At 46.4% G+C, this 25586-nt stretch overlaps 1 protein-coding gene across 4 annotated transcripts in view; it reads right to left on the reverse strand.

Moving 5' to 3' along the window:
* SLC9A4 (solute carrier family 9 member A4) overlaps positions 1-25586 on the reverse strand; it is a 53831-nt gene that overhangs the window by 8704 nt on the left and 19541 nt on the right. For 2 of the 4 annotated variants that reach the window (XM_081156727.1, XM_081156729.1), the window contains exons 3-10: positions 21316-21575; positions 19911-20128; positions 17287-17489; positions 16235-16321; positions 12849-12919; positions 11397-11558; positions 4349-4445; positions 80-211 (exon numbers count right to left, since the gene is read on the reverse strand). In XM_081156727.1, coding sequence (XP_081012853.1) covers positions 80-211; positions 4349-4445; positions 11397-11558; positions 12849-12919; positions 16235-16321; positions 17287-17489; positions 19911-20128; positions 21316-21575 — 1230 coding nt within the window. The remainder of the gene's footprint in view (positions 1-79; positions 212-4348; positions 4446-11396; positions 11559-12848; positions 12920-16234; positions 16322-17286; positions 17490-19910; positions 20129-21315; positions 21576-25586) is intronic. The other 2 variants (XM_081156728.1, XM_081156730.1) reach the window with 1 other exon arrangement.

Here is a 25586-nt window from a genome sequence, read left to right on the forward strand (position 1 = left end):
GTATCAGGGGGCGTCACCTGCGGAGGCCCTGCCCAGGGACGGGCCCAGCCCTCGGTTGTGTCCGCAGGCCCCTCCTTACCGGCTGTCCCCACGGCAGGCTGTGGCCTTTCCTCAGGCTCTCTCGGAGGGTGTTCTGGCGGCGGATCAGAATCTCTTTAGCCTGCTTCTCAATTGTTTGGGGGTTGAGGTTGTATTTGTTGTAGGATGGTGTCTGCGGAAAGACGAGACGTCAAACACGAAAGGAATCTCGGGTATAACTACCAAGCTCAGGAGGCCATGAAAATATCACGGGTTAAGACGACTAGAGCAAGACGACACCATGAAGTCGTCTGAGCATTTTCCTTAATTACAGGGGAGCAGGCTGTGGCCCCAAGAAGAAAGGCCTGTGACCGAGGCCACCGCTACTGGGACAGACCTGCGGTTGGAGCTGGTGCTTCCTGGCTCACAGAGCAGCGCTCGCCAGCCTCCCGCCCCTCTGTCCGCCCTGCAGGTCCCCCGACACCCACAGACCTGGGCTGCCCCATATACACACTTTCTTTCCTAGGCTTTGCTTCTTTTAAAGATTTTTAAAAATTGATTTCTTTTAGAGAGAGAGGAAGAGAGAAGGAGAGAGAGAGAGAAATATTGATGTGAAAGCAGAACATCGATCAGCTGCCTCCTGATGCCCCCTCGGGGACTGAGCCCGCACCTTGAGCACGCGCCCTGACGGGGCATTGAACCGGCGACCTTTCCACGCACAGGTTGAGCCACACCGGCCAGAGCCTAGGTTGTGTTTTTCATACTAGGCTAGTGGTTACTGAATATAATGAATCAGGAAACTGTCAGAACTACTTTGGGAATTTCTATAAGGTTGCTATTTTTAAATTTTGCCCACTAAAGGTACATTTAAAAAATCACCCAAATACATCATCTCGGGTAAAGAACAGTCCTTTGAATTGAATAAAATTTAGCTTTATGAAAAGTTTCTTCCTTGTTCTGACCAAGGCCAGTGAAAACCTGTCTTGAACGACAGACCAACATCAGTCCTCAGATGCTTACAAAGTGCATAACTGGAGTGTCTCTCCCTTCTTTTCACTCGAGGTTCACCAGCGAGTGTCCTGTTTCCTGTGGGTCAAGGCTGCAGACGCGTCCCTCTAGGTTAACGGGTGCTTTAGTAAGGACATTCAGTTCAACAGCAAGAGAGCAAATGCTCTATGCTCCAGACACCATGGCAGACGTGGGGTTTTAAACAATGGACACATTAGAATTATGATCTTCAAAAAGCTTATAGTCTACTGGGGGAGTTACAGATACGCATATACTGTTATGTGCACAGGTAAGTGATGGGTGCCGGGGTCTGCGGGGAGTTACGGTGGGCAGGCCGAGGGCACACATCGCTCGTTCACTGTTTGCATTTTAGGGTATACACATCCAGGTAAGTACATTTGTGGCCTTTATCATCTATTAACTCAATAACAGTTAACTAATCCTCACAAAATGGCAACTGTCTGAAAATAGTTCCATAAAGAAGGCATAAGTTGGGGATCCAGGAAACAAAGGTGAATTAGCAAAGCCAACTTTCTCTTTCTGCTGCTGGGAGACCTTTGACAGCCACGCTTGACAAATTAACCAATCTGACAAGAACTTGTCCAAAAATCTGAATTTTGAAGACAGTTTGAAATATGGACTTTTACCCACCATCACTAATGATGGATCTCAACCTACATATATTTTATACACTGAAACATTAAAGAATGACATATGACACTATCCTAAAAATATCTAAGACGTGAGCATCTGGAATACTGAGATGAACTTTTATAATTTTTATCAATGTTAAATTCATGCATAGCTGAACTTTGTGTGTGTTTACCACATATACATATGTGTATACATATGTGTGTGTGTATATATACATATGTTGCTAGTAGGGATTTCCTACACCTTGATTTGAGGGAAGGTTGTACTTTAACAAAAATTCAGACACTTTTTTTTCTATTTTGCCTCATACTGCATGACTCATGTGCTTGCCTGTCTGAAGGGAGCATAGTAGGTCCTATGCACATAATGTATATTTAAGTTTCCTTTCCTTCCTCCTTTTCTGCCTTTTAATGAGGGAACTGTTTAAAACCTGTATTTCCCACTAAAACTTGAGCTCTATGGGCTAAAGAAGTGCATTCTAGATGTGCATTAAATCCTCGATGAAGGGAACTGAAGTTAAATGAATTGTTTTCCTTTGAAAGTATATGGAAATTCTGAGTGTGACCCTATCATCTAGGCAGCCCCAGGGGTGCCCATCAGCTTGGACTTATCCTCAGCATCTGGGCGAAGGCTGGTCTCCCCTCGTGTAGGTTTGGAGTGTTTCTCATCTCCACCCCACTGCGTTCTGAAGCACTTCTGCTGTGGTCGTCCCATTGAGAACCTCCAGAGGCGAGCTCTTCAGCTTCCCCACCAGTGAAGACTTTGTTCCAGATGTGCTGAGCGGTACAGCTTCAAACAGGAGTTGCTGGAGCCCTCCCAGGTAGAAGAGACCCCACAGGGCCAGCTCAGTTTCAGATCAACTATGTATTAGGACCTCTGGTCAAACCCTGCGCTCATTCCAGCCTTGCCCTGACGTGACTCCTGGCTCCCAAGATGGCCTTTTCCAAGATGTGGACTGAGAAATGTCCCAACCACCGTGGGAGGTCTAGTGACCTAACACCCAGACTAGAGGACTGCAGAGGTCACCTTTTGTGACAGTCCTCAAAACTGTAGATTGCCCACTAGAACCAAAGCAGTCAGATGGCTGTCCTGGGTGGCATCTGCAGAGCTGCATTTCCTTGGAGAGAGCAAGAGGATGTGGTGAGGTTTGGAGCCATGGCCTCTGAGGAAGCCAGTGAGACAGGAAAGACAGGAGGGGAGAGCTAGTGAGCTCTGCTCTCTGAAAGCAGAACAAAGCGGAGGCAGAAGCCATCTCAGAGGCCTGGAACTCCCCTCTGTGTATTATCTGTGTTCTCCCCATGTGACTTTCCATAACCCATCTGCTTATTTGGGGGAAGGGGGCTACCGCATAGCTTCAAAGGGAGAAACCTCGAGGACAGACTGGATAGGCGACCGATAAAGAGGAGAGGTGGCTGCCTGGATAACTGCATAAAAGAAACAGTGAGAGACCGGGCAGTGAGCTCGTTTTAGAAGGGGCTAGAGACCCAGGATCTCTAGCTCCACGTCTGGACGCCTCCCTAAATTCAACCTTCGTCAACATGGGGAAAGGCTGAGTAGCAGGCACCCGGGGCTCCGGCCCTCGCTAAGGCAGCCCACATTCCTGAAGCCAGGGAGTTCCTCACTCTGGCTAAGGCAGAGGGCGATAATCTGCCCGAAACAGTTTCACTTGGAATGATTTGAAAGCTGTTGCCTTCACTCCGCGTGAGCTAGGGTGGCCGCTGACCTATATTCCTTCAGCAGGTGCAGAGACTTTCCATGACACATTCCCCTTGATCACTGACCTTTCCAAAATAGGGAGCTGGGGACATTCACTTTCACTGCATCCCGTGAATACAGTCACAGAGAGAGCTCCGGACAGGCAGCTGGAAGACCTGGGCTCATGTGTTTGTTTAGTGACCTTAAGTCAGATAAACAACTCCCCTAACCTCAGCCTTTTCTACTTGAAAATGAAGACTTCTGAGTAGATAATTTTTGGGGCCCATCAAGACTGATTTATGACATAGTCACAAAAACCAAGGCCCTCATAAACAATTCACTTACAATCATACTCAAGAATTGGGAAGATCAATGGAATCCTCAAACTTAAACTCCTAATTAGAGGACCTGAGTTTACATAACATTGGACACAGTCAAAGCTCCAGAATGACTCACCCACTGACTCAAGAAATGTCCTTCCTCTGCACTTTGGACCAGTTCCTAAGTGCTGGTATAGTGCTGGTATTGTTTTTTGGAAAAAGGTACCTCTTTCCACCTTTCGTTAAGGCTTTCAGCATTGTAGTTTCTGCATTCTAACCGAAACCGGCTCAGTTTCCCGAGCTCTGCTACAGCCAGCGGGTTGAGAAGCTCCGCTCGGCGCCTGGGGCAGCGATGAGCTCCCCGCTTGTCCTCTGGAGGGACGGGGAGGCTGCTGGTGCTGGGAAGCAGCAGGTTGCAGGGCTAGGGCAGCCTGACCCCTAGGGCCAGCAAGGGGATTTGCATTTCTTTTTATACCACAGGTGCCCATTTTGCAGCACAAACATAACAATTAACCTTCTGTTCTCCAGACTAAGCAGGGAGGGATTGTCCAGCAAAGAGGCTGCTTTAGAGAGCGTGGCGTGAGCAGGAGCTGGTTCCCGAAGGACTGGCTCCCAGGACAGGCACAGGGACGAGCCAGCCGGCTTATACCCACCCTCCGCCGAACTTGGTACATGTTGCGTGTCAGGATGTCCCGCATGGACTCCACATCTTCGGGGGACAGCCTTTTGATTCCTTGTGTCCTCTGGGCCCTGGAAGCATCATTGGAGAAAGACAAGCATTATTTTTCCATCTTGGCAAGAGTGCCGGGACCTGTGGGGGTTCTAAGTTCTGGAGCCCCTGTTTTTCATAATCTTTCCTACTGTGAAAAGTCAGTACACGTCTTGATTCACATTTTGAAAATATAGTTTCTTTGCCTTTAGCTTTTATATTGAAAATATAACTCATTTTATTCCTTTCATATCTGCTGTGATCAAACATGTTTGTAAAATAAAAGTCAATTATTAGAAAATAAAATAAAAAATACTATAAAACACTGACCAAATGTTTTACTATTAGATTAAACAGAAATAAGACTCCCCAGTGAAGGCTGACTCTTGGTCAGGTCTCTGTGTACCATGGGCAAGCCCAACAGCTCATAGACGGCTCCTCACCCACCACACGTTCACTAGCATTCAGCTAAGAGTATTACAATTCTATGGGTACTTTCATGAATACAGCTACTGTGGGATTGTTCCTTTAGGGATTTTATCTTTGGTTGAAGAATATTGTAAGAAACTAGTATCATATTTTACAAGGAGAATTAGGACATTTTCATCATGAGAAGGCCAACCCAGTTCTGAGACAGTGGGAACTCTGTGAGAGTCTAGAAACAGTCGACTGCCCACTGCCTCTGCACTGGCCAGCTCCCCACATTTTCCTTCATCACTGTCCCCCCTCAAAGGGTTCAAAAACCAAGTCATGCCCAGGTTAACAGTCAATGCACAATTGTGCTCTGGAGATTTCGAAGTCATGACATTGCTATGTGCAGAATTTGCACTGACAGATGTATTTGATTTCAATCATTTGAGTTTCATGCAGGTAATGTCTATTACTGTTGCATGAGTAATGTATGTTCGCTGTAGAACATAAGAACAAAAACAGAGAACTAAAGAAATTAAACTCACCTTTTAATACTATTGCCTCTCTTAACATCTCGGTGTAAACCCTTACAGAGCCTTGGTTTTCCCCCCTCTCTAGCTGCAGCTCTTCTGCATACACAGGGGCACTGCTGTGCTAGCATCTGCTTGCGAAGGTCTCAGGATAACTGATCAGATTGATCGTAGTTACTAGTTTCCATACAGGCCACTCTGAAAGTATTTTTCCCAAGCATTGGTAGCAATACAGCCATAAATAGCAAGGACATTCTGTAAGTAATGTACAGTTGGCAGAAGATGTTTAAGGCCGTGAGGACTAGCTATCACAGTATGCCAGGGTTTATTTAGCAATGCTATCTGCACACTGATTAATACCCTTTCTATACGATCACTGAAATCAGAGTTTCCATATCTTAGAACTACAAATGTCAACACTATGGAGACCCAGTTACCACCCTTGGTGAACTGAATATTATCATAAAGGCATTTCACCTTCACTGCTCAAATGTCCTTCAAATAAAATGTATTCTGATTCAGATACACCCACACATTCCCACAATCTGAATACACTCCTTTATTATGGTGGAAGTAATCTATTGCTAAGCAGAAAAAACAGCTGATCAAACAGTCCATTTTCTGTATGCGTAATAAAACAACCAATGGGAAAACCACTGGTAAAGGGCACGTTAAAGTTAAACTTCAGGTAGCAGTAGATGTAACGTGGCGCACTCCTTGGTTTATAACTGACCCTTTAGGAAGCGCCAAGCTTAATGGAAGGTCCGCTCAGGCTGCTGGCTGGCTGTGTGATACGGCACCCCCAGGCACCGTCTCCCCTGAGCCACACAGAAGCTACAGCTAGGAAGTGACACGGGCACACTGTTTACCTGGGCGAGGTGACGCCTGGAGTTTCCACATGCTACTCGACTAGCAGAATCACCCCTGAAATAATCATATCACAAGCATGGGAAAGACACAATCTTTAGAAAAATGAAAATAATTTCTTGGTCAAAAAGAGGAAAATTATAAACTGAAAGACCTTTGTCATTGGAACCTTCATTCATTATCCATAAAAGAGATCTCTGTCACATTAAATAAAAGTCCTGTGGAAATTTCATGGCTGTTGAAATCAAACAGGAAAGTGTGAATCTAAATGTATTTGAATAAAAGGTTCACACTTATCTTAATTTTTAAAAAAATGAGATGCTATAATCATGTAAAAAGAGGCTTCAATTCCAAACAATATAGATATAAAATCTGGTAGATGTTATATTCGTGCCGTAATGTTAATTCCCACACGTTAAATGTCACACCCCGATTCATTCAGAGGAACCCATCCTCATTTAACACCTTTACACATGAAACCCACGAGAAATATACGGTGCGGTGGCTCAAGGCCATGCCCACGGTGCGGGCAACGTGCCCCACAGCTCCTCTGTGAGCGTGTTTGCTCAGTGCCTACCTCCCATTAAATTTATTGGGGTGAAATTTTAGGAAGGTCGCCTCGATGGACAAGGTTTAGAATAAGTGGAGAGTGGCAGAGAAGCCGGACTCACCACAACACCATTTCCATCATGGAATGAAAATGGCATCGGAGTCTTCATGCCAGAGCCTTTGGCATAAGAATGCAAGAGCTAATCTTAGACCTGTCAATATGCGATCAAATAAAAAACTTTAATCTGTAAGACATTTATACTTCTTATAAACAACATATTAAAATTATTTGGGAGTTTTTAAATATAATATTTTGAAGTTGTACAGTTGTTTGCTATGCTTATAATTTATAAATATTTTAATATTTTAAAAATATTAACCAAATATTTTTTAAAGCTTCTACATTTTAATCAATTTGAGCCTCTATCTTCTGGTATTTCTAAGAGCTTATTACTCCCTGGTAAAATGAGATGCCTCAGACTTAAAATAATAATTGAAGCACATGCTCTACCTAGTCCATTGGGCTGTTTTGAGGTCCAAATGAAAGAATGCGCGTAAAGCCAATGCAGCTCCATAGCAGCGTCCACTGCGCAGGCAGCCTTGGTGGCAGGGGCTCTGAAGGTCATGGAGTTTGCAGATCTAAACCTCTTGTAGAACAATTGCTTAAACTTCTAAAGAAAAAAATATATGTGCACTTTGCTGTTTTTATTTTACACAGAATAATAAAAAGTGAGCTGAATACACACTTCTTTTTCCTATTATTGTATGAAAGTTTATTTATTAAGAAATTAGCTGCTTTGATCTAAGGAGGGGAATTCCTTTTTGCTTGATGTCCTACATATTTCTGATAAGATCAAATAAATGCAATTTAACTACTAAACTTTTTTTTTTTTAATCCTCATTGGAGGATATTTTTTCCATTGCTTTTCAGAGAGTGTGGATGGAAGAGAGAGAGAGAGAAACATTGATATGAGACATTGATTGGTTGCCTCCCGCACACGCCCAGCGGTGCTGGGGATCCAGCCTGCAGCTGAGGCAGGTGCCCTTGACCGGAGTTGAACCCGAGACCCTTCAGTCTGCAGGCTGACACTCTAACCACCAGGCAAACCTGCCTAGGACTTAACTACTAAACTTGAGTTAAGTATACGTTTAGAAATTTTCCTCTCCACCCGTTTGGACAACAGATGGAAAAACCTTGTCTCTCCCCTATAAGGCTCTCTTACTAATCTTGAATCAATGTGTTCAAACTGTCTGAAAAAAATAATTGAAACAGCAGAGCCCCCCCCCCCAGATAAAGCTGGCTTAAAAATTCCTTGAGGTCAGAAACTGGGCAACGGTTCATGACCAACGCCAAGTCACACAGAGACTCAAATGCTGTCAGTGCAGGATCAGCTGATCGCCATCAGAGATAAGCGCGCCCACATTCCTAGACCCAGGGCTCACACGGCCCCCAGCGCACCTAGGGCCCAGCGTGCCTGACCGAGCCGGCCCTGTGCAACCTGAGCAGCCGTCACCCTGCACCTAGGGCCCAGCGTGCCTGACCGAGCCCGGCCCCGTGCGCCCTGAGCAGCCGTCACCCTGCACCTAGGGCCCAGCGTGCCTGACCGAGCCCGGCCCTGTGCGCCCTGAGCAGCCATCACCCTGCACCTAGGGCCCAGCGTGCCTGACCCTGCTGGCCCCTGTGCGCCCTGAGCAGCCGTCACCCTGCACCTAGGGCCCAGCGTGCCTGACCGAGCCGGCCCTTTGCGCCCTGAGCAGCCGTCACCCCGCACCTAGGGCCCAGCGTGCCTGACCGAGCCGGCCCTTTGCGCCCTGAGCAGCCGTCACCCCGCACCTAGGGCCCAGCGTGCCTGACCGAGCCGGCCCTTTGCGCCCTGAGCAGCCGTCACCCCGCAACTAGGGCCCAGCGTGCCTGACCGAGCCGGCCCTTTGCGCCCTGAGCAGCCGTCACCCCGCACCTAGGGCCCAGCGTGCCTGACCGAGCCGGCCCTGTGCGCCCTGAGCAGCCGTCACCCCGCACCTAGGGCCCAGCGTGCCTGACCGAGCCCGGCCCTGTGCGCCCTGAGCAGCCGTCACCCCGCACCTAGGGCCCAGAGTGCCTGACCGAGCTGGCCCTGTGCAACCTGAGCAGCCGTCACCCTGCACCTAGGGCCCAGCGTGCCTGACCGAGCCGGCCCTGTGCGCCCTGAGCAGCCGTCACCCCGCACCTAGGGCCCAGCAAGGCCTGACCGAGCCCGGCCCCGTGCGCTGAGCAGCCGTCACCCTGCACCTAGGGCCCAGCGTGCCTGACTGAGCCTGGGCCTGTGTGCCCTGAGCAGCCGTCACCCTGCACCTAGGGCCCAGCGTGCCTGACCGAGCCCGGCCCCGTGCGCTGAGCAGCCGTCACCCTGCACCTAGGGCCCAGCGTGCCTGACTGAGCCTGGGCCTGTGTGCCCTGAGCAGCCGTCACCCTGCAGCGAGCAGCTCAGGTGCCTGGGGACCAGGTGAGCTTTACATCTTCCGCTCTCGCAGCTCCCTACACTTCAGAATTACATGTTTGTGACCTTCGTCTTTATTAATAGAAGCTTCTGCATTAATGTCAGGACCCAGCTCCAGCAGGACAGACTGTGTCTGCTCTCACGCTGCAGGTCCCGAGGAACAGGGCTGAGCCCGCAGCGAGGCGAGGGAGGCAGCGGGCTCTTGTGAGAGGGCGCCAAGGGAGGCACAGACGGGGCTCCCTGCCTCTCTGCACCACGGGTCAGGAATCAAGCTACGTAGGATCTGAACGCAATGCTTCAGGAAATAACATCCACGAGGTCAGTGCAAATCATCCACGCTGAGTAAACGATCAAGTCTGGAACAAGGGCTGATCCATGTCACAGAGTTTTCCTTCTGCTTCAGGCGCTGTGCGGCTCTGGGCGGCCTCTCAGTAAGTACTTGTTAGCTCGGTCCCGATTCAGCTTCCAGAGCTCCCTTAAGGCCATGCAAGGGGCAGCACCAGAACAAACGAACCAACCGCAACGGCGGTCTCTCCGCAAGGCCCGCAGACAGCTCCGGCTGCCCGACCCACTCAGGGATGCGCCCACGGCTCCCCCAGGCATGGGAGAGGGGCCGGGGTCTCCGGCTCATGAGCAGGTGACGGATGACAGAAAGCACTCAGACACTAGTGACAACTTTGCTAATATCTATTCTTAGCTCTTCTCTCAGCTGATTTCAAACCTGAGGACATTGTTAAAGCAGGTGATCAAGTGTCCTCACCACTGAGCAAAACAGGACGGAGGGTTGGCGTCCCTCATCCCGAATAACGTTCCGATTGACCTGCTGGACGCGTAAAGCATGTCTTGGAAGAAAACTGTGCATCTTTGGGGAGTAAATTAATTTTTGTGATATTTATTAAAGGGACTCTAGTGAAATGTCAGAGAGTTAGAGAAGCTTTAAAAAATATCGAGCCAGCTCTTAGGGTAAGTTGTTTCCCAAGTGCCGTGCTTCAGAGGGAGTCATCGAGGAATGACTCCCTCACCCTCCTTACACCCTACCCCTGCACCGGTGCCCTAAGGCCCTGTGTCCCACAGAAAGCCAGTCCCCTCCCTGGTCCTACTCCAAGCTAGTCTCACACAGACTCCGGGCAAATCTCACACAGATTTTTTGGCCTTAGACACAATGACAAACACAGCTTTCTTTTAAAATAGCCCACCAACCACCACACCTCTTGCTCCCCCTACTCACCCCCAAATTTAAGTTAGCATCTCAGATGCTGACCCAGTCTCTCCTCACACAAGAGTGGAAAGAAATGACTCCTGGGAGGAATGCAGAATCAAATGAACGGGGTTAAAGGGTAGAGATTTCTAATTAAAAAGAGAAAGTCTTGTAAAATATGCTCGGTTTCTAAAAATTCACTTGCCCCTCCCTTCCAAAGAAGGCGACTTTTGCTAGAAAGTAATTTTCACGAATTAGGTGAAACAGGTGGATCATGGCCAAGCTACAAAATGCCAAGACTTAGATCACCTTTTTTTTTTTTTTAAGTATGTCATTATTTTTTTCAGAGAGAGGAAGGGAGAGGGAGAGAGAGAGAAACATCAATGATGAGAGTCATTGATCAGCTGCCTCCTGCACGCCCCCAACTGGGGATGGAGCCCGCAACCCAGGCCTGTGCCCTGACAGGGAATCGAACCTCGATCTTCTAGATCCTAGGCCGATGCTCAACCACTGAACCAAGCTGGCCGGGCTAGGTAATCTTTTTTCACAATTCCTCATATTCGTGCCTCTTCACTCCCTGTATTATCCATAAGTAAACCAAATGCATTAGGGCCCCTTGGAATCCTGATGTTAAGAGTCTACATCAATGGTTGCCGGAGGGGAGGATGGTTGGGGACTGAGGGGAAAAGGGGAAGGGATTAAAAAGTACAAATAGGTGGTTACAGAATAGTCCCGGGGGGATGTGAAGTACAGCACAGGGAACATAGTCAGTAATATAATATCTATGCCCGGTGTCAGGTGGGTACTTGAAATATCAGTGGACCACTTTGTAAAGTATAAGATTGTCCAACCACTATGCTGTACCCCTGAAACTAACACAATATTATTGAAAGTAGCCTGCAATTAAAAAAAAATTAAATATGAAAAAATAATCTAGATCGGAGAGCAGATATGACTTACTGATGGGGCATGGAAAACGCTGTAGAACTTAGGAGCCCAGTCTCTACCATCTCAAGAGCTTGTTTCATTTCCAGCTTCTTGTACAAAGAAACAATGCTAGATTTTGGCAGGTTCTTTCGGATTAGGATTTTCCGTAAATATTTATGGTCAAACTTCTTAAACCTAAAAATGAAAACCAACATTTTGGAAATGTTTATTTTCTGTATGTGTTATACAACTATGTATTTTTCTTAAAACAAATTACTACTTAACTTTTAGTCTGAGGAACACCAGGACAGTGCCTGGAACTCATAGCCATTGAGCACATTTAAAAAAAATTTTTTATAATCATAAAATTAAAATATCTTTTAAAATAAAGAAAGAATGGATTACTGTCCTGAATACATTGAAAATCAACTAAACAAAACGAAGGGACAAGCAATCAGAACAAAAAGTGTGCATAAGCGGGGAGCAGGGAGGCCCAGCCTAGCTCAGCTCCAGTCGTAAGAGAAGAACTGAGGGCGCCGAGGCTTTTGAGCAGGTGCTTCATTCTAACAGCTCGCGGCCGCTGTGCTTGCAGCAACGCCGGCCTGTCCGCCAAAACCTGGCGAGTGTAAGTGGCCCGTGGTTATGCCGCAGATCACTTTCAGTCCTGCCAGTTAAGGGAGGACGGGAGGGGTGGTGAGACCCACCTACACCTTGACAGGCTGAATGACGGGGACTCTCAGGCGGGCTGCTGATGGCAGCTGACTGTCGTGAGCCTATGTGTTGAGGCCTTCGGAGCTGGCCATTTGTTTGGAGTAGAAATTTTCGACACTTCCGATCATTTTATGTTCAGGAAGAAATCAGTCTGCCTGCTTTGCTTGTTGCCACTCTCCTTGCCCACTTGCCATGTGGCTTCCCAATGCACCGCTGGGCATTTCCCCCCGCCCCCCTCGCTGACACTAGCTTCCCGTCCAGCTCCCTAACCACTTCCTTTGAGTCTCCCCGCCCTTTCTCTTCCTTACTGTCCCGTAGAAATGAGGGCTCCTGAGTCCTGTCCTCGGCCACCTTCCCCTCCTCACACTCTTGTAGTGACCTCACCCGTGCCCGTGGCTTCGGTTACCAAACACTCTGGCACCTCACAACCTTTATCTCAGCCCTAATTTTCCTCTTAAACTGAGACTAAATTCCAAAAGGGGGCTGAATATACATTTGAGACACCTTAGGTAGAATCTATATTTAATTCTAAACATTTGCCGACGGTGTATAAATTTACCATGACATTGGAATCTCCATACACTCCCTACCTGGAAATCTGAGAGTCATTCTTACTTCCCACCTGCTTCTTGTATGCCATGGCTCCCAGGCCCTTTATCTCCTGGTCCCCTTCCTCTAGATTCTTTCTAGTGTTATGCCCATCTTCAATGTAACCTTTTGAGGTTCCCTGTGCCATCAACATCCTTTCTAGAGATTGAAACCCTGTCTCCTTACTTGTCTCTCACTTGGTAGTGGCTCCACTGCCCACACACGTCTTCAATTCCTGCCTTCAAGTGATCCATCAGCTGCCAAACCAAACACAAGGAAATGATTGCCAGTGAAACGTTAACTCTGAAAGACACAGGGAAATCCATGCAGCTCAGGGAACAAAGGATGCCTTGGTTTCCTGGAGCATTGCTTCTTTTTTCTCACTGTCTTCATGTAAATGAAACTTGTCATTCTTTTCATAATAATTTAACTTCATAATTGAAAGACTCTGCAGAAAAAAGTTCATTAATAATGCACATAACTTGCAATGAAAACAGGGCACTTGCCATTTCCTTTGAATAATATTTTTCTAGAATGATCTAGAAAATATCTCATTACTGAAATCACGTGGATATAAAGCATAATAGCTTTTACTTTTAATTTCATTGCAAAAGAAAAGAATGTCACTGTCCAATTTATAGTTTCTAAAATATAATACTATAAATATTCTGTTACAATAACATATAACAATACACTTTACCTACATGCCTAATTTCTTTATCTGACATTTTGTCTCAGTATTTACATTTCATCATCCAAGCCAATACTACTACATTCGATTTATAAAAATTGTTCATAGAAATTTAGGGGAAAAGCACAATCTCTTCAAAATTTATAAATTAGTCTTCCTATAATTTAAATTTATAATCAGTAAGGTTCATACTAGCTTCTAAATTTTTTTGCAATATAGGTGAAAATATTAAATTAATTCTGAAATACTTAACTGATGAATATTCTACTAATAATTATAACTTTTTTGAGAAAAATAAATAAGAAAGAAGGAAATATCCAATTTCTATTGTCTTAGATTTGTAATCTCTAATTTCTCAAAGTTACGAGCAGAGGGGAGAAAGATGGAGACAAAATTTTTAATTAGGTTAAAACATTACTTATTTTAAAATGTTCACTCCCTATCTTCATCTATTGAATATCTTTAAATGACCTTGAAAATTTTTGTTTTGGGTTTCCTGAAGTTTAATTGCTTTATTTCCTCAGATGACCTTAGCCATGAAATTCAGGGCTGATTTTGAATGATTTCAGCAGTCTCTCCAGCTTCAGAAACATGAACTCACAACGATAAAAGAAACCTAAAGATTATCTGAGTCAATCATCCCCTCCAAGCCTCCTGCACAGTATCTAGGCCAAGTGTTCCCAGTGGTTACTAGCACCCGCCCATTTCAGCTTCGGGTGTGCCATATGAGACAAGTCAGAATGGTCCTTGTTAACTGAGCTGAAGCCTGTCTCCTTACATCTGCTAAACATTAGTTCTCAGTTTTATTCCTTGGAGCCTTTCAGAATGACATCCCTTCAATATTGTATTGAATTTAAATAAAACAAACAGGTAGAAACCATATTCAACTTCATTCTCATCTTTGTCAGACTTGGATATTTTCACTGAAAACTGCCACGAGGTCTTGTCTGCAGTAGTAGAAGCCTTTACCCCTTCCAGTTAAAAGTTCAGAAGGGCAGAGGATCCCACACGCCATTGGAACAAAGGTTTTAGAACAAAGTAGGACAACTCTCAACATTAGTCACAGTGAGAGTTTTTTTAAGTGTCAAATTATTTAGGAAAGTCCCCAGTTATTATTAACACTAATCTAGATACTGCAGTGAAGGCATTTTGCAGATATGATTAAAGTCCCGAGTCAGTTACTTTAAGTAAGGGAGACTATTCTAGAAAATTTGGGAGGGCCTGATTTGGTCAGTTGCAAGGCCTAAAGAGGAGAGCTGAGCCCGCCAGTTGTGCACAGCAGCTGTAGCTGGTGCCTGAGTTCCAGTCCACCCTTCTTAATGACCTGTTTACAGATTTTGGACATGCCTAGCCAGTCCCCACAGTAGGCAAGCCAATTTCTTGTAACAAAGCTCTTAATATATGTTGTCTACTGGTCCTGCTTTTCTTCTCAGAAACACTGCCAGCTTGGACCAAAAGGGACAGAGAGAAGACAAATGAAAGAAGGCTTTTCGATCCCCAAAACTCTCCAGGCAAGAAACGGGCTGATTAAATTACTGTGCTCCAAACCTGCAACCTTCGATGGGAAAGGAAGTATGACTCAGAGGGTGGAGTTTAGAACAAGAAGTGAAACAAAGAATCATAGAAGATTGTTCTCGGGCCTTGAAACCAAATAGTTTTCCCAGGTGAGCTGAGAAGTGTGCTTGGGATAGGTGACTCCTTTTTTCCTTCCATTCCCCTTCCTTTGAAAGTGAGTATCTATAGCTATTGTCCCGTGGCTGGCCTGCCAGTGTGCTTTGGGAGCACATAACTTGTTTCTTGAGTGTCACAGATTCGGAACTGGACAGGAACTTGGCCTCAGGGTGTATTATACCCAGTGGCCTAGCCATGCCTGATTTAGATGATTGATCATACTTGGGACTTGTGAACTGATAAGATTTAGATGAGATTTTTGGTCTTTGAGTTAATATTATAATGAATTGAAGCTTTCAGGATGTTGGGATAGAGTTAACGTATTTTGCATGTGGAACAGACATGAATCTTTGAGGAAGGCAGAATAACAGCCTCCAAAGGTGCCCCTGTCCTAATACCCAGAACCTGTGAACATGTTAATTATATGAGATGAATTAAGACAGCTATGCCAGTCAGCTGACTTTAAGATAGAATATCCTGAATTATCCACATGGGCCCAATATAATCATAAAAGTCTTTAATATGGAAGAGGAAGGCAGAGGAGTCAGTATGGGGGTGATGCCGCACGAGAGAGACCTGCCTGGGCACCGCTAGAGACGAGGGCGGAGGGGCCCGGGGGGCCAGGGAATGCCAGCAGCTTCCAGCCCTGGAAGGGGCAGGGAAACAGAGTCTTCCCTGAAACCCCCGAGAGCAGTGCCGTCCGACATCTTGATTCTAGCCCGGCAAGGCCCATTTTGAATTTCTGACTTCCAGAAATATAAGGTAATAACTTGCTGTTTTTTTAAACCACTGAGTTTGTAGTAATTTCTTTGTTTGTTTTAAATATGTGATTTTTTATTGAGTTCAGAGAGAGGAAGGGAGAGGGAGAAAGAGAGAAACATCAATGATGAGAGTCATTGATCGGCTGCCTCCTGCACGCCCCCGACTGGGGATCAAGCCGGCAGCCCGGGCACGTGCCCTGACCAGGAATCGAACCATGACCTCTGGTTCATAGGTGGACGCTCCACCACTGAGCCACGCTGGCCGGCTGTAGTAGTTTCCTACAGCAGCAATAGGGACCTAGTACAGTCACTCTTGGTGAAGCTGGAGAGGAAAGAGGCTATGTCTAGGGACATGTGCACACATCTCACCAAAGCCCTAGACTACTCCCATGGGTGGCAAATGGGGAGCATTTTGTTAACTTACTAATTATGACAAAGACATAACTTACACGGATGTGAAGCTCTTCGTTGATGGATTCTTTCTTATTGGTTTTTTTAACATCCAGGTACCTGACCAGAGGGCCAATTGTGATTCCCTAGATCATAAGTAACAAAATAAAGGGCTTTGTTGTAGTGAAGGTTGTCACTGTAGAGAACAGACCTATTAGCAAAACTATTAGGACTTCCAATTTTTATGTCTTTGTTTTGTACTAGCTTCTACTGGTTAAATGCGTCAGTTTAGTTTAGTTTTTATTTAATTCTTTTAAACTCAGTAATAAAAAATAGGCATTATGTCTATATTTTAAAGCAGGAGTTTGGTTTCATCCCTTAAAACAAGGATGGGGAAATTCTGGCCCATGGGCCATATACAGCCCGGGAAATCATCTGGCCTGGCCCTGCCAAGGCTTCCCTAAAGAGAAGCAGCTCCAGCCGTCACATTAGGGGGGAGTTAATTAAATGTTTGACCAAATAGAGCAGGCGAATTTTTAAGTCGATTATTTTGTATGGCCCTCGAATGATGTTATAAATCCAAATGGCCCTTCGCAGAAAACAGGATCCCCACCCCTGCCTTAAAACAACCTCTCATTAGTTTGCTGAAAGGTAGCTCAAGCTAAAATAAAAATTTGTGCTATCGAGTACTAATTGGAATCTCATTTTTAGCAATACACAGGAGAGTAGCTATAATTCATGTTTCCCAGGAATATTTTGATTAATATGTTTTACTGATTAAAAGCCAACATATTTTAGAGGTTGAGAGATACCACAAACATGATCTAGAAATATTTTGGAATTTAATTTGGGTATATTATCTAATTTCTCAAAATAATAGACAGAGGATATAAAGATAGAAAATCATGTCTGAGCATCAAATAAACTGTACTTTTTTTGGAATTATAGTGATTTAATACATAATCCTGAAAGAACCTACTTATTTCTAATAAGTGTGTATGAGTCAAAGGACATTGCCTGGGGAGGCAAAGCATTTCCATCATCTCATGTTCTCACTGAGTAACCAAAGAGGGTGTGTAATTTTCAACCTGAAAATTACAAGTCCACCAACCTGAATAAATACAGTAAAGTATATGACTACCAGAGTCGCAGTGACAAACATTTTCTTCCTGGGGAAAAGGGACAGAGGCAGCAAAAACGCGAGCGAGAAGCTTCCTGCTCCGCGGACGCCGCTGTAGAAGATGACGCACTGGTCCTTGCCCGAGAAGGGGAAGGTCCGGAACCGGTTGCTGACGGCGAAGAGCGCGAACACGCCTGGGGGACGGGGAGAGCAGAGGTCGCAGTGAGTGGGGGCAGGTCAGAGGCCCCAGACCTGCACAAAGCCGTCAAGGCCAGGCGCCCGAACTCAAGGCCAGGCGCCTGAATTCAAAGCCAGGAGCCCTAACTCAAGGCCAGGCACCTTAACTCAAGGCCAGGCCCCCTAACTCAAAGCCAGGCGCCCGAACTCAAAGCCAGGCGCCCGAACTCAAAGCCAGGCGCCCGAACTCAAAGCCAGGCGTCCTAGTCCCAGCCACCCTGCCTGCCTGTCCCAAAGAGTGCTTCTGCACACCAGTGGCTCCCTCAAGTCCTCTACGTGTGTATTTAAGGTAATAAAGTCTTGATGCTTTTTGACATGAGAAATGGCAGATACCTTCTGTCTAGACTCATAACTTTTGCTCTGCCTTTCAATGGCCAAGGCCAAGGCAGAGCAAGGCCATCGGCCAGGGAGTCCAAGCGCTCCTACCACCTCACGTGCTCACTGAGTAGCCAAAGGGGGTGTGTAATTGTCAGCGTGAAGGCGCCTTCTCGGTGACTCTGGTCCCTGCGGGGTGAGCAAGGCTTTTGTGGTTGGCTTGGTTCTTCTTGAGACTCAGTGCAAAGAAGAAAGGATGCCGGCAGGAGTTCAAGAGGAGGGCTCCTTGCTGTCAGTAAGCGGAGGGGGCAGGTGGGAGCTCATCTAAAACACAAGTACTTTCTACCACACTGATTTTCCATCCCCGGGTGACCCCCAGGACCCACCACCACGGCGACAGGTGCCTTCATTGACGTGCTGACTACAGAAGCTTCGCCGCAGAATATTCGGTCTCCTCACAGGGCCTGCCGCAGGCAGCCTCCGACGGCCGCAGGTGTGTCAGTTTCCCATTTCCTGCGGTTTGTCCCGGCTCCTCCATCTACTTAGTAGTCCTGTGACCTCGGGCAAGGCTCTTAATCTTGTCATGTCCTCAAAGCCCTCGCCCGCTTAATGGAGGTAATGAGAGTATTTCCTTCAGAAGGTGGATGTGAGGTTGAAATTAATTTCATAACTATAGACAATTTGTCGCATGGTTCATGACGTGGACTGCTATTAGCTGTAATGAGCCAGGCGAGGAAGAGGGCAGGCTGGAGGGGAGGCCTGGGCCCGACACCTGGCCCTGCCCGTCCCTGGATGTGGGCGAGGAGCCCTGCTCCTGTGACTGCCCTCAGCTGGAAGATGGGGGCCGGGCTGGGCGGTCGCCGAGGGTCAGAGCTGTTGGGGGGCCCACGGTATCCATCCCCTCCTAGGTGGTTCCTGCTCTCGGCCGGGCTGAAGCTCTGCAGTGCGACTTCTCTTGGCGTGAGCCTTCCTAACCCTGGGGACTCCTGCAGTGTCAGGACGGAAAGGGAACTTGGAGATTTGCCCCACCACCAGTTTGTGGTGAGGAGGAGTATTTCGCGTAGTTAAATATCTGTCCGCGGTTGAATGCTAGTCAGTTACAGTGCCAGCATTTGATGTGGGATTATAACTTTCTATCAGTTTCCTTAATTCTTTCTCCTGGGGATGCAATAGGCACATATATTCAGAGTAAGGTTTATGAATATTTTAATATTTCTTCACTTATTCTTTCAGAGATCCTAAAGCCCATCCTAAATTAATTTAGAATTGATATGCTCAATAAGTTCTCTGCCATTTCTCTTAATTTCTCTTTGAGTAATTGGTTTGACAATATTAAGCAGTCATTTAAAATGCTTCAAATATTAGTGAAATCGTTGAAAAAGATAATTGCTTCTGGTCAAAAGACAACACATATATTGTAGTTCAGTACTTAATGGTTTTTCTAGGTCCAGAAACATAAAACAAGATAAATCAGCAGCCATCTGACATCTCATTTTTTAGGGGTGATGCCAGTTGCCTTATGTATAGAGTTGTCTTTACTAATTAATACTAAGCACTTCTTAAAAGTAAAGACTCACTCCCTGGTCCTTGATTTCTATACATCACTCTCAAACCTCAACTGAAACCATCTATATTATTTAGGAAAAAATTTTAACAGAACCTGCCTTACATAGAATACAATTTGTGACATCTCACTTTCCCTGTAACTGCCTGCAGCTCATAGTCTATATCTGATTTAAGGTGCAAGAGGGGACAAACTAACACCAGAAGTGAAGAGCAAGGGAGAAATTTCCTGTTATATTTAAATGTGTAAATGTGAAAGTTCTCTCTTCAACTAAAAAATAATGTTCCTTGCTCTGGGCAGAACCTTATCAGCCACTAAGGACTTTGAACTGATTGAGAAAGTAAACAGAACATTCCTGGTCACCACAAGGTGCCCACACTCCCCCAACCAGTAAAACCAGTTTTTATCACCTCACTGCTATGTTCTTACAGGGCAGAAGGAATAAGGAAAACATTTAAGAGCAGCAGGCAGGAGTCTTGGGGGCCCTGCTGTCCCTTACTGATGGCTCTCCAGATCAGGCAGAAGGCCAGGGTGAAGCACACGAAGGCCCAGTTCCACTCGTGGTTCTTCCCCACGGTGGACACGCCCATGAAGATGAAGATCAGGGTCTCGCTGACGCTGCTCAGCATCTTCATGAAATACTTGATGGTCGTGTAGGATGTCTGGGACACGTTTTCCTCCACATACTTCTTCATGGTCACCGCGCAGGCTGTGATCCTGCAGAAGGAGCCGAGTCTCAGACAGAAGCACAAGATCCTGCCCCTGACCCCCACCCACCTTCTTGTTGATGCCACAGATACAGGGATCCTGTTTTTACCCAGAGAGAGCACCTCCTCCACTCTCTCTGGCTGCAGCTATCCCACAGGCTTTCTTTCCGCCTTTTCTCCCTCCCCAAGGGGTTTGAGTGGGGGGAAGGAGGGTGCCATGGCCTTCCCACAGCAAAGCGGCAGGTGGCTCAGGCGGAACTGGAAGCGAACTCTTCCCATCCTGCCCTCCTTCGTCAAGAGCTTTGTCAAGGCCCCTCTCACTCTCTACGTCACTCCGCCTTTTAAACCAAAATAAATCCATTGCAGTTACCTAGGAAAACCAATTCAACAAGGGCCCCGTTTTCTCCACCGGAGCAATATTTCTTACAATAATTTAATGAGACAATTTTCATTTAAAATATTTCTGGTCTAGATCCAATTAGGAAGCGTGTGGGTGGAGAAAGACCTTTGCCTTGTCTTAGTAGCTCAGATCATTTTTAAGGTGGGAAAATAATGAGTGTTTAGCTTTTACACTATTATATTTAACTAAAATAGTTATCTCTGTACAAGGAAATTAACTTGAGTAGCTGAGTATGAGAACAACATGCCCAGATATAATGAGCCAAGTTGAGAAGCCTCATTCCAAGATCTACACAAGGATAAATGTTTAAAAAAATACTTTCATTAAGAAAAAAGAAGTTTGGACTTGCAGTCTAATCCCATCTCCCTCGTTTCCCTCTGCACTGCAGAGCCCTGGAGCTGTGATGTGGTTTGAAGGAAACGCAGAAGGCAGAGCCCAAGAGCAGAAGACAGTCCCTCTGGCACACCTCCCCTCAACTTTAGGATAGTGAATTTTCCAAAGAAAAAAATACTGAGACGAGACTTTAACCTGGAAGTTCTCCCACATTTGTCTGCAGCAGCTTTTCTGATCATTTTTAAATGCCTTATAACTGCTACGCTCTCCTCAGGCAATCACGAGCGGAGAGCAAACAGAAACGCTGGAAGGAGTGTTTGGTGGAGGACCTGAGTCAGATTCCACGTGTGTCTGATGGACCCGAGCCCTGCAAGGCCTTTGAGAGTCAGCGCCCGCCGTCCAGCCGTTGCCGGACGCTGGCCCCAAGATGCGGCCCCAAGCTCTCCTTCGTTGTTTGTACTCACGCCAGGATGCCAGAGAGATAGAGGGTCTCCGCGGCTAAGTAAGACAAATAGCTGAACATGAAGACGATGAGCGGTTCAATCGCAGAGATGTTCTGAGTGAAACGTGTGATAAACGCAGAAATGAATCCAAAAATGATGCCGAAAAATACGCCTCCAACCCCCACAATAATGAATCGGGCACATCCAGCCAAAATGTCGACGGGCTCTATACTTTCAAATTTGTGCATCTTTGTGAAGGCAATTAATATATTGTATAAGACCTGGACAAGAAGAAAATTAAAAAAAGGAAAGAAACATGATTAGAAGTGAGAAATATTTTACATACAGATTCTTAACTTTGTATCTAGTTAAATGATACACAACAATATTAACACAGCTGCTTACTTTTTCAATGTATTCCAACTAATTTAAATTTATTTAGTTTTTCTGAATAAGTATCATCTTCACAGCTTTCCAACACTGAGCACCTACCATGTGCCAGTCTCTTGCTAAGCTCTGTCATTATCAATTTATTTCCTCTGGCCCCAGATGGGCCCTTCAGCACGGGCTCTACAGTAAACCGTGAACTTCCTTCCGTGTCCCTCCTTTCAGGCGGGCACCCTTAAGCTCTCTCAGCAGAAGGGCACGCGGGAGCAGGGGCTTCCTGCGGCTTCCCCGGGCCTGGGGCGGGCCAGCCGGGCGGGAATGCGGACCCCTGGTGAATGCTGCCCGAGCCACGGGCCCACACGGGGCCCCTCTGCAGCTTCCCATCTTTGGCCTGGTGACACACGGGGGGGGGGGAGGCCCCAGCAGGGCCCCCCTGCAGCAGGCCTGGGGCCCCAGGGTCCACCGGGACAACCCCCCCCAAGCCCCACGGTGCGACCGGCTCTACTCGCCTCCCAAGACGGGGGTCCTGCTGCGGCTGGTGCTCCACCGACGGCTCCCTGCCTGCCTTCGGGGCTGGTCTACTGTAAGCCCAAGCCAGCTGCAGCCTGGCTAAACCAGCAGCCTCCCCCTGTCCAGTGAGACCGAAACCCCTGCGAAGCTTCTCCGTCTCTGTAGGCAGCCATAGACAGTTCCTCGTATCTTATAGCACTTCCTTTCATGTAGCTAATTAACTTATTTCTTAAATTTTCATTGAACTTATTGAGGTGATATGGTTAATAAAGTTATATAGGTTTCAGATGTACAATTCTATAACACGTTGTACATTTTACTGTGTGCCCACCACCCAAAGTCAAGCCTCCTGCTATCGCCATTTATCCCGCCTTACCTCCCCTGCACCCCCAGCCTTTCTCTCTGGTAATCACCATAGTATTGTCTGTGTTTATAAGATTTGGGGTTTTTTGGGTTTTTTGCTTAATCCCTTCACCTTTTTCACCCGGCTCCCCAACTCCCCTCCCCTCTAACCACTGTCAGCCTGCTGTCTGTATCTTTGAGTCTGTTTCTATTTTGTTTGTTAGTTTATTTTGTTCATTAGGGTTCATATATGCCAGTGGGGTACAATCAGGAAAGAGAATCCACTGTTTATCCTACTTGTGGTTTCTCTTTGCTGACCAAGCCCCCTGGCTACTCTTTCCATATAGGTCATCTCACTGACACCCCCACCCCCGCAAATCTCTCGCCCATGTGATGCATACTCCCAATGTTTCTACTATTTCTCTGCTTATTTCAACATTTCTATGAAGTTGCAGTGATCCATCGATCTCTGTTTCATGTCACTGGGCAAGTCCAGAACTTAAACTGAACTTCTGCGAAGTGGCAGTTAATGAGACACATAAAAGAAATGAGGTCAGAGCTCTGCGGAAAATAAAGACCCGTGAGGACATCGGCCTGACAGAGTCCTGGGAACTCATAGCACACACCTACTAGCCTTTGCCTCTTACCCTACGACAAATAAAACTATCAGATGGGGCACACGCTAAAACTCAAGGAAATGGGGTCAATGATCGTCTGTTTATGTATCAACCATATTTCACAAAATGGCTATAATACTGGTCTGTTTTATTTAAGCAAAATGAAGCCATGTTTTAAGAAAAATCTTGGCTGTATAAAAAAAAATTGTGACTTATGGCTTCAAAACAAATCCAAAAGAAATTTAGTGGTTGTATCTCAACCCAGAGAGTTTGTTTAGTCCAATTTACCCTTCGGCCTGACCTCAGAGCAACCCACCCCTGGGTCTCAGAGGCCCTGGGTGTTGCACCTTCGGCGTTGTGCTCACTTTCCAGGGAGTTAAACCAAGATGAGGAGCCAGATGTTTGCACAAGACCCAGACAAGGCAGGTCTGAATGCATTTGGGTGGGACCTGGGCGTTTATTTGACTCTCAAACTCAGAGAAAACTCAGGGAATTCCACTGAGACTCAAAGATTTGCATGTTGCTGCCACAAACAAACCTCTTTTGCGTGGAGCTCCAGGTTATAAGTAGCTCCCGGTGTGTTCCCGGGGCCTGGACGAGCCGTTCAGGCCAGCCTGCCCCTGGACCGGGTGCCCTGCCCGGAAGGTGCCACCGCGGTTTCAGAAGACAACTACATTTATGGACACCATGCACACTGACTATGTAAAACACAATTCTTATCTTTCAAATTACCTGGCTCTGGATGTCCTTATGTTTAGTAAAGGTCGTCTCGGACTCATTTTGAGTCACAGGAATGGTCATGCGTTTTTCGCACACTGGAGGTGAAGCAGCCAGCGCTACACCTCACGCTAGCCCACAGCACTAATGGAAAGCAGGTTACTTACCCTGTTAACTCAGCGTGAGGGTGTGACATGTGACATAAGAAGATATATTATATATATATGTATACATATGTGTGTGTAGATATATATGTGTAAAATACAGGGTGTGGCAAAATCAGGTACAACTGCAAACCTACTTTTGCCGCACCCTGTATATAATTTTGTCTGTCTCCTGACACAGACAGAAACGCAGTTCCCTATCACTGTTTTTTGTTTGTTTGTTTGTTTTTAAATAAAGGATTCAACTCAGAAACACCCTGAGGGGCATAGGGCCAGGGATGGGGGAGGGGTGCCAAGCTTCCATGCCCTCTCCAGTCACACCACCCTCGGCACCCTCCCAGGACCTAAAAAAACCTTCTGATTTGTTCTTTTTTAAAAAATCCCCACCCGGCGATATGTTTTCCATTGATTTTAGAGAGAGAAACATCGATGTGTGAGAGAGAAACATTGCTCAGTTGCCTCCTATATGCGCCCCAACCAGGGATTAAGCCCGCAACCTGGGCATGTGCCCGGACTGGGAATCAGCCCACCACCCTTCCGCGTACTGACAACCTCCAGCCAACTGAGCCACACGGGCCAGGGCAAACCTGGCGATGCCCGGAGTGCTGGCGTGAGAGGAGCACCTTTTGTTATGTATAAAGAGGGCTTTTCAATCACTCCTGAGTTTACGCTAATGAGGTACCGGCTGGCCCAAGGGAGCTTCAGGATGGGGGCTGGTGGCCAGAGAATCCAATTATGTGATTAGAAGGTTGTCGTTTTTAACCCCCCTCCTGTCCCCCCTCCCGCCCCTGACCTCCAGGGAGAAGAGATGAGCTGAAGGTTAAGTTCAATAATCAATGGCCAATGATTTAGTTGATTATGCCTATGTACTAAAACTTCTGTAAAAACCCTAAAAGATGGTTTTCGGAAAACTTCCAGTTGGTCCTGGGAGGGGGGTGAGACTGGAGAGAGTTCTGTGCCCCTCCCCCGCCCCTTGTCCTGTGCATCCCAGGCTGTTTCTGAGCTGAATCCTTGATAAAAAACCAGTGACAGGACGTAAACTGCTTTTTTTGCGTTCTGTCAGCTGTTCTAGCAAATTATCAAGCCTGAGGAGGGGACTGTGGGAACCCCCAATTTTATAGCCTGTTGGTTAGAAACATGCGTGGCCCAGATTACGGCTGGTGTCTGAAGTGGAGGCAGTTGTGTGCAACTAAGATCTTAACTGTGACGTCTGGTAATTCTGGATAGTTACTGTCAGAATTGAATTGAATTTTGTCTGGAGAATTGGAGAATTGGTTGATAGGGGAGAAAGCACCCACACATTTGGCGTGAGAAGCGATGTTGTAAACAAAAAACAGTTCAGAGGTGTGTCAGGAAATGCGTTACTTTAATGAGCTCACCAAGCCTCCAAGATCACAATAACAGCAAAGCCTTTTCAACAAGAGTAACAACTGAAGACGCCAGCCCACCAACCAAGGCTTAGCAGAGGAGAGTTGATATCAATGTGATGAGATATTTTCTGTCAATTTTATTGAGGAATAATTTACTTATGATAAACTACATCTAAAACGAATGA

Source organism: Miniopterus schreibersii (genome assembly GCF_964146895.1).
Source record: "Miniopterus schreibersii genome assembly, chromosome: 13".
Lineage (NCBI taxonomy): Eukaryota > Metazoa > Chordata > Mammalia > Chiroptera > Miniopteridae > Miniopterus > Miniopterus schreibersii.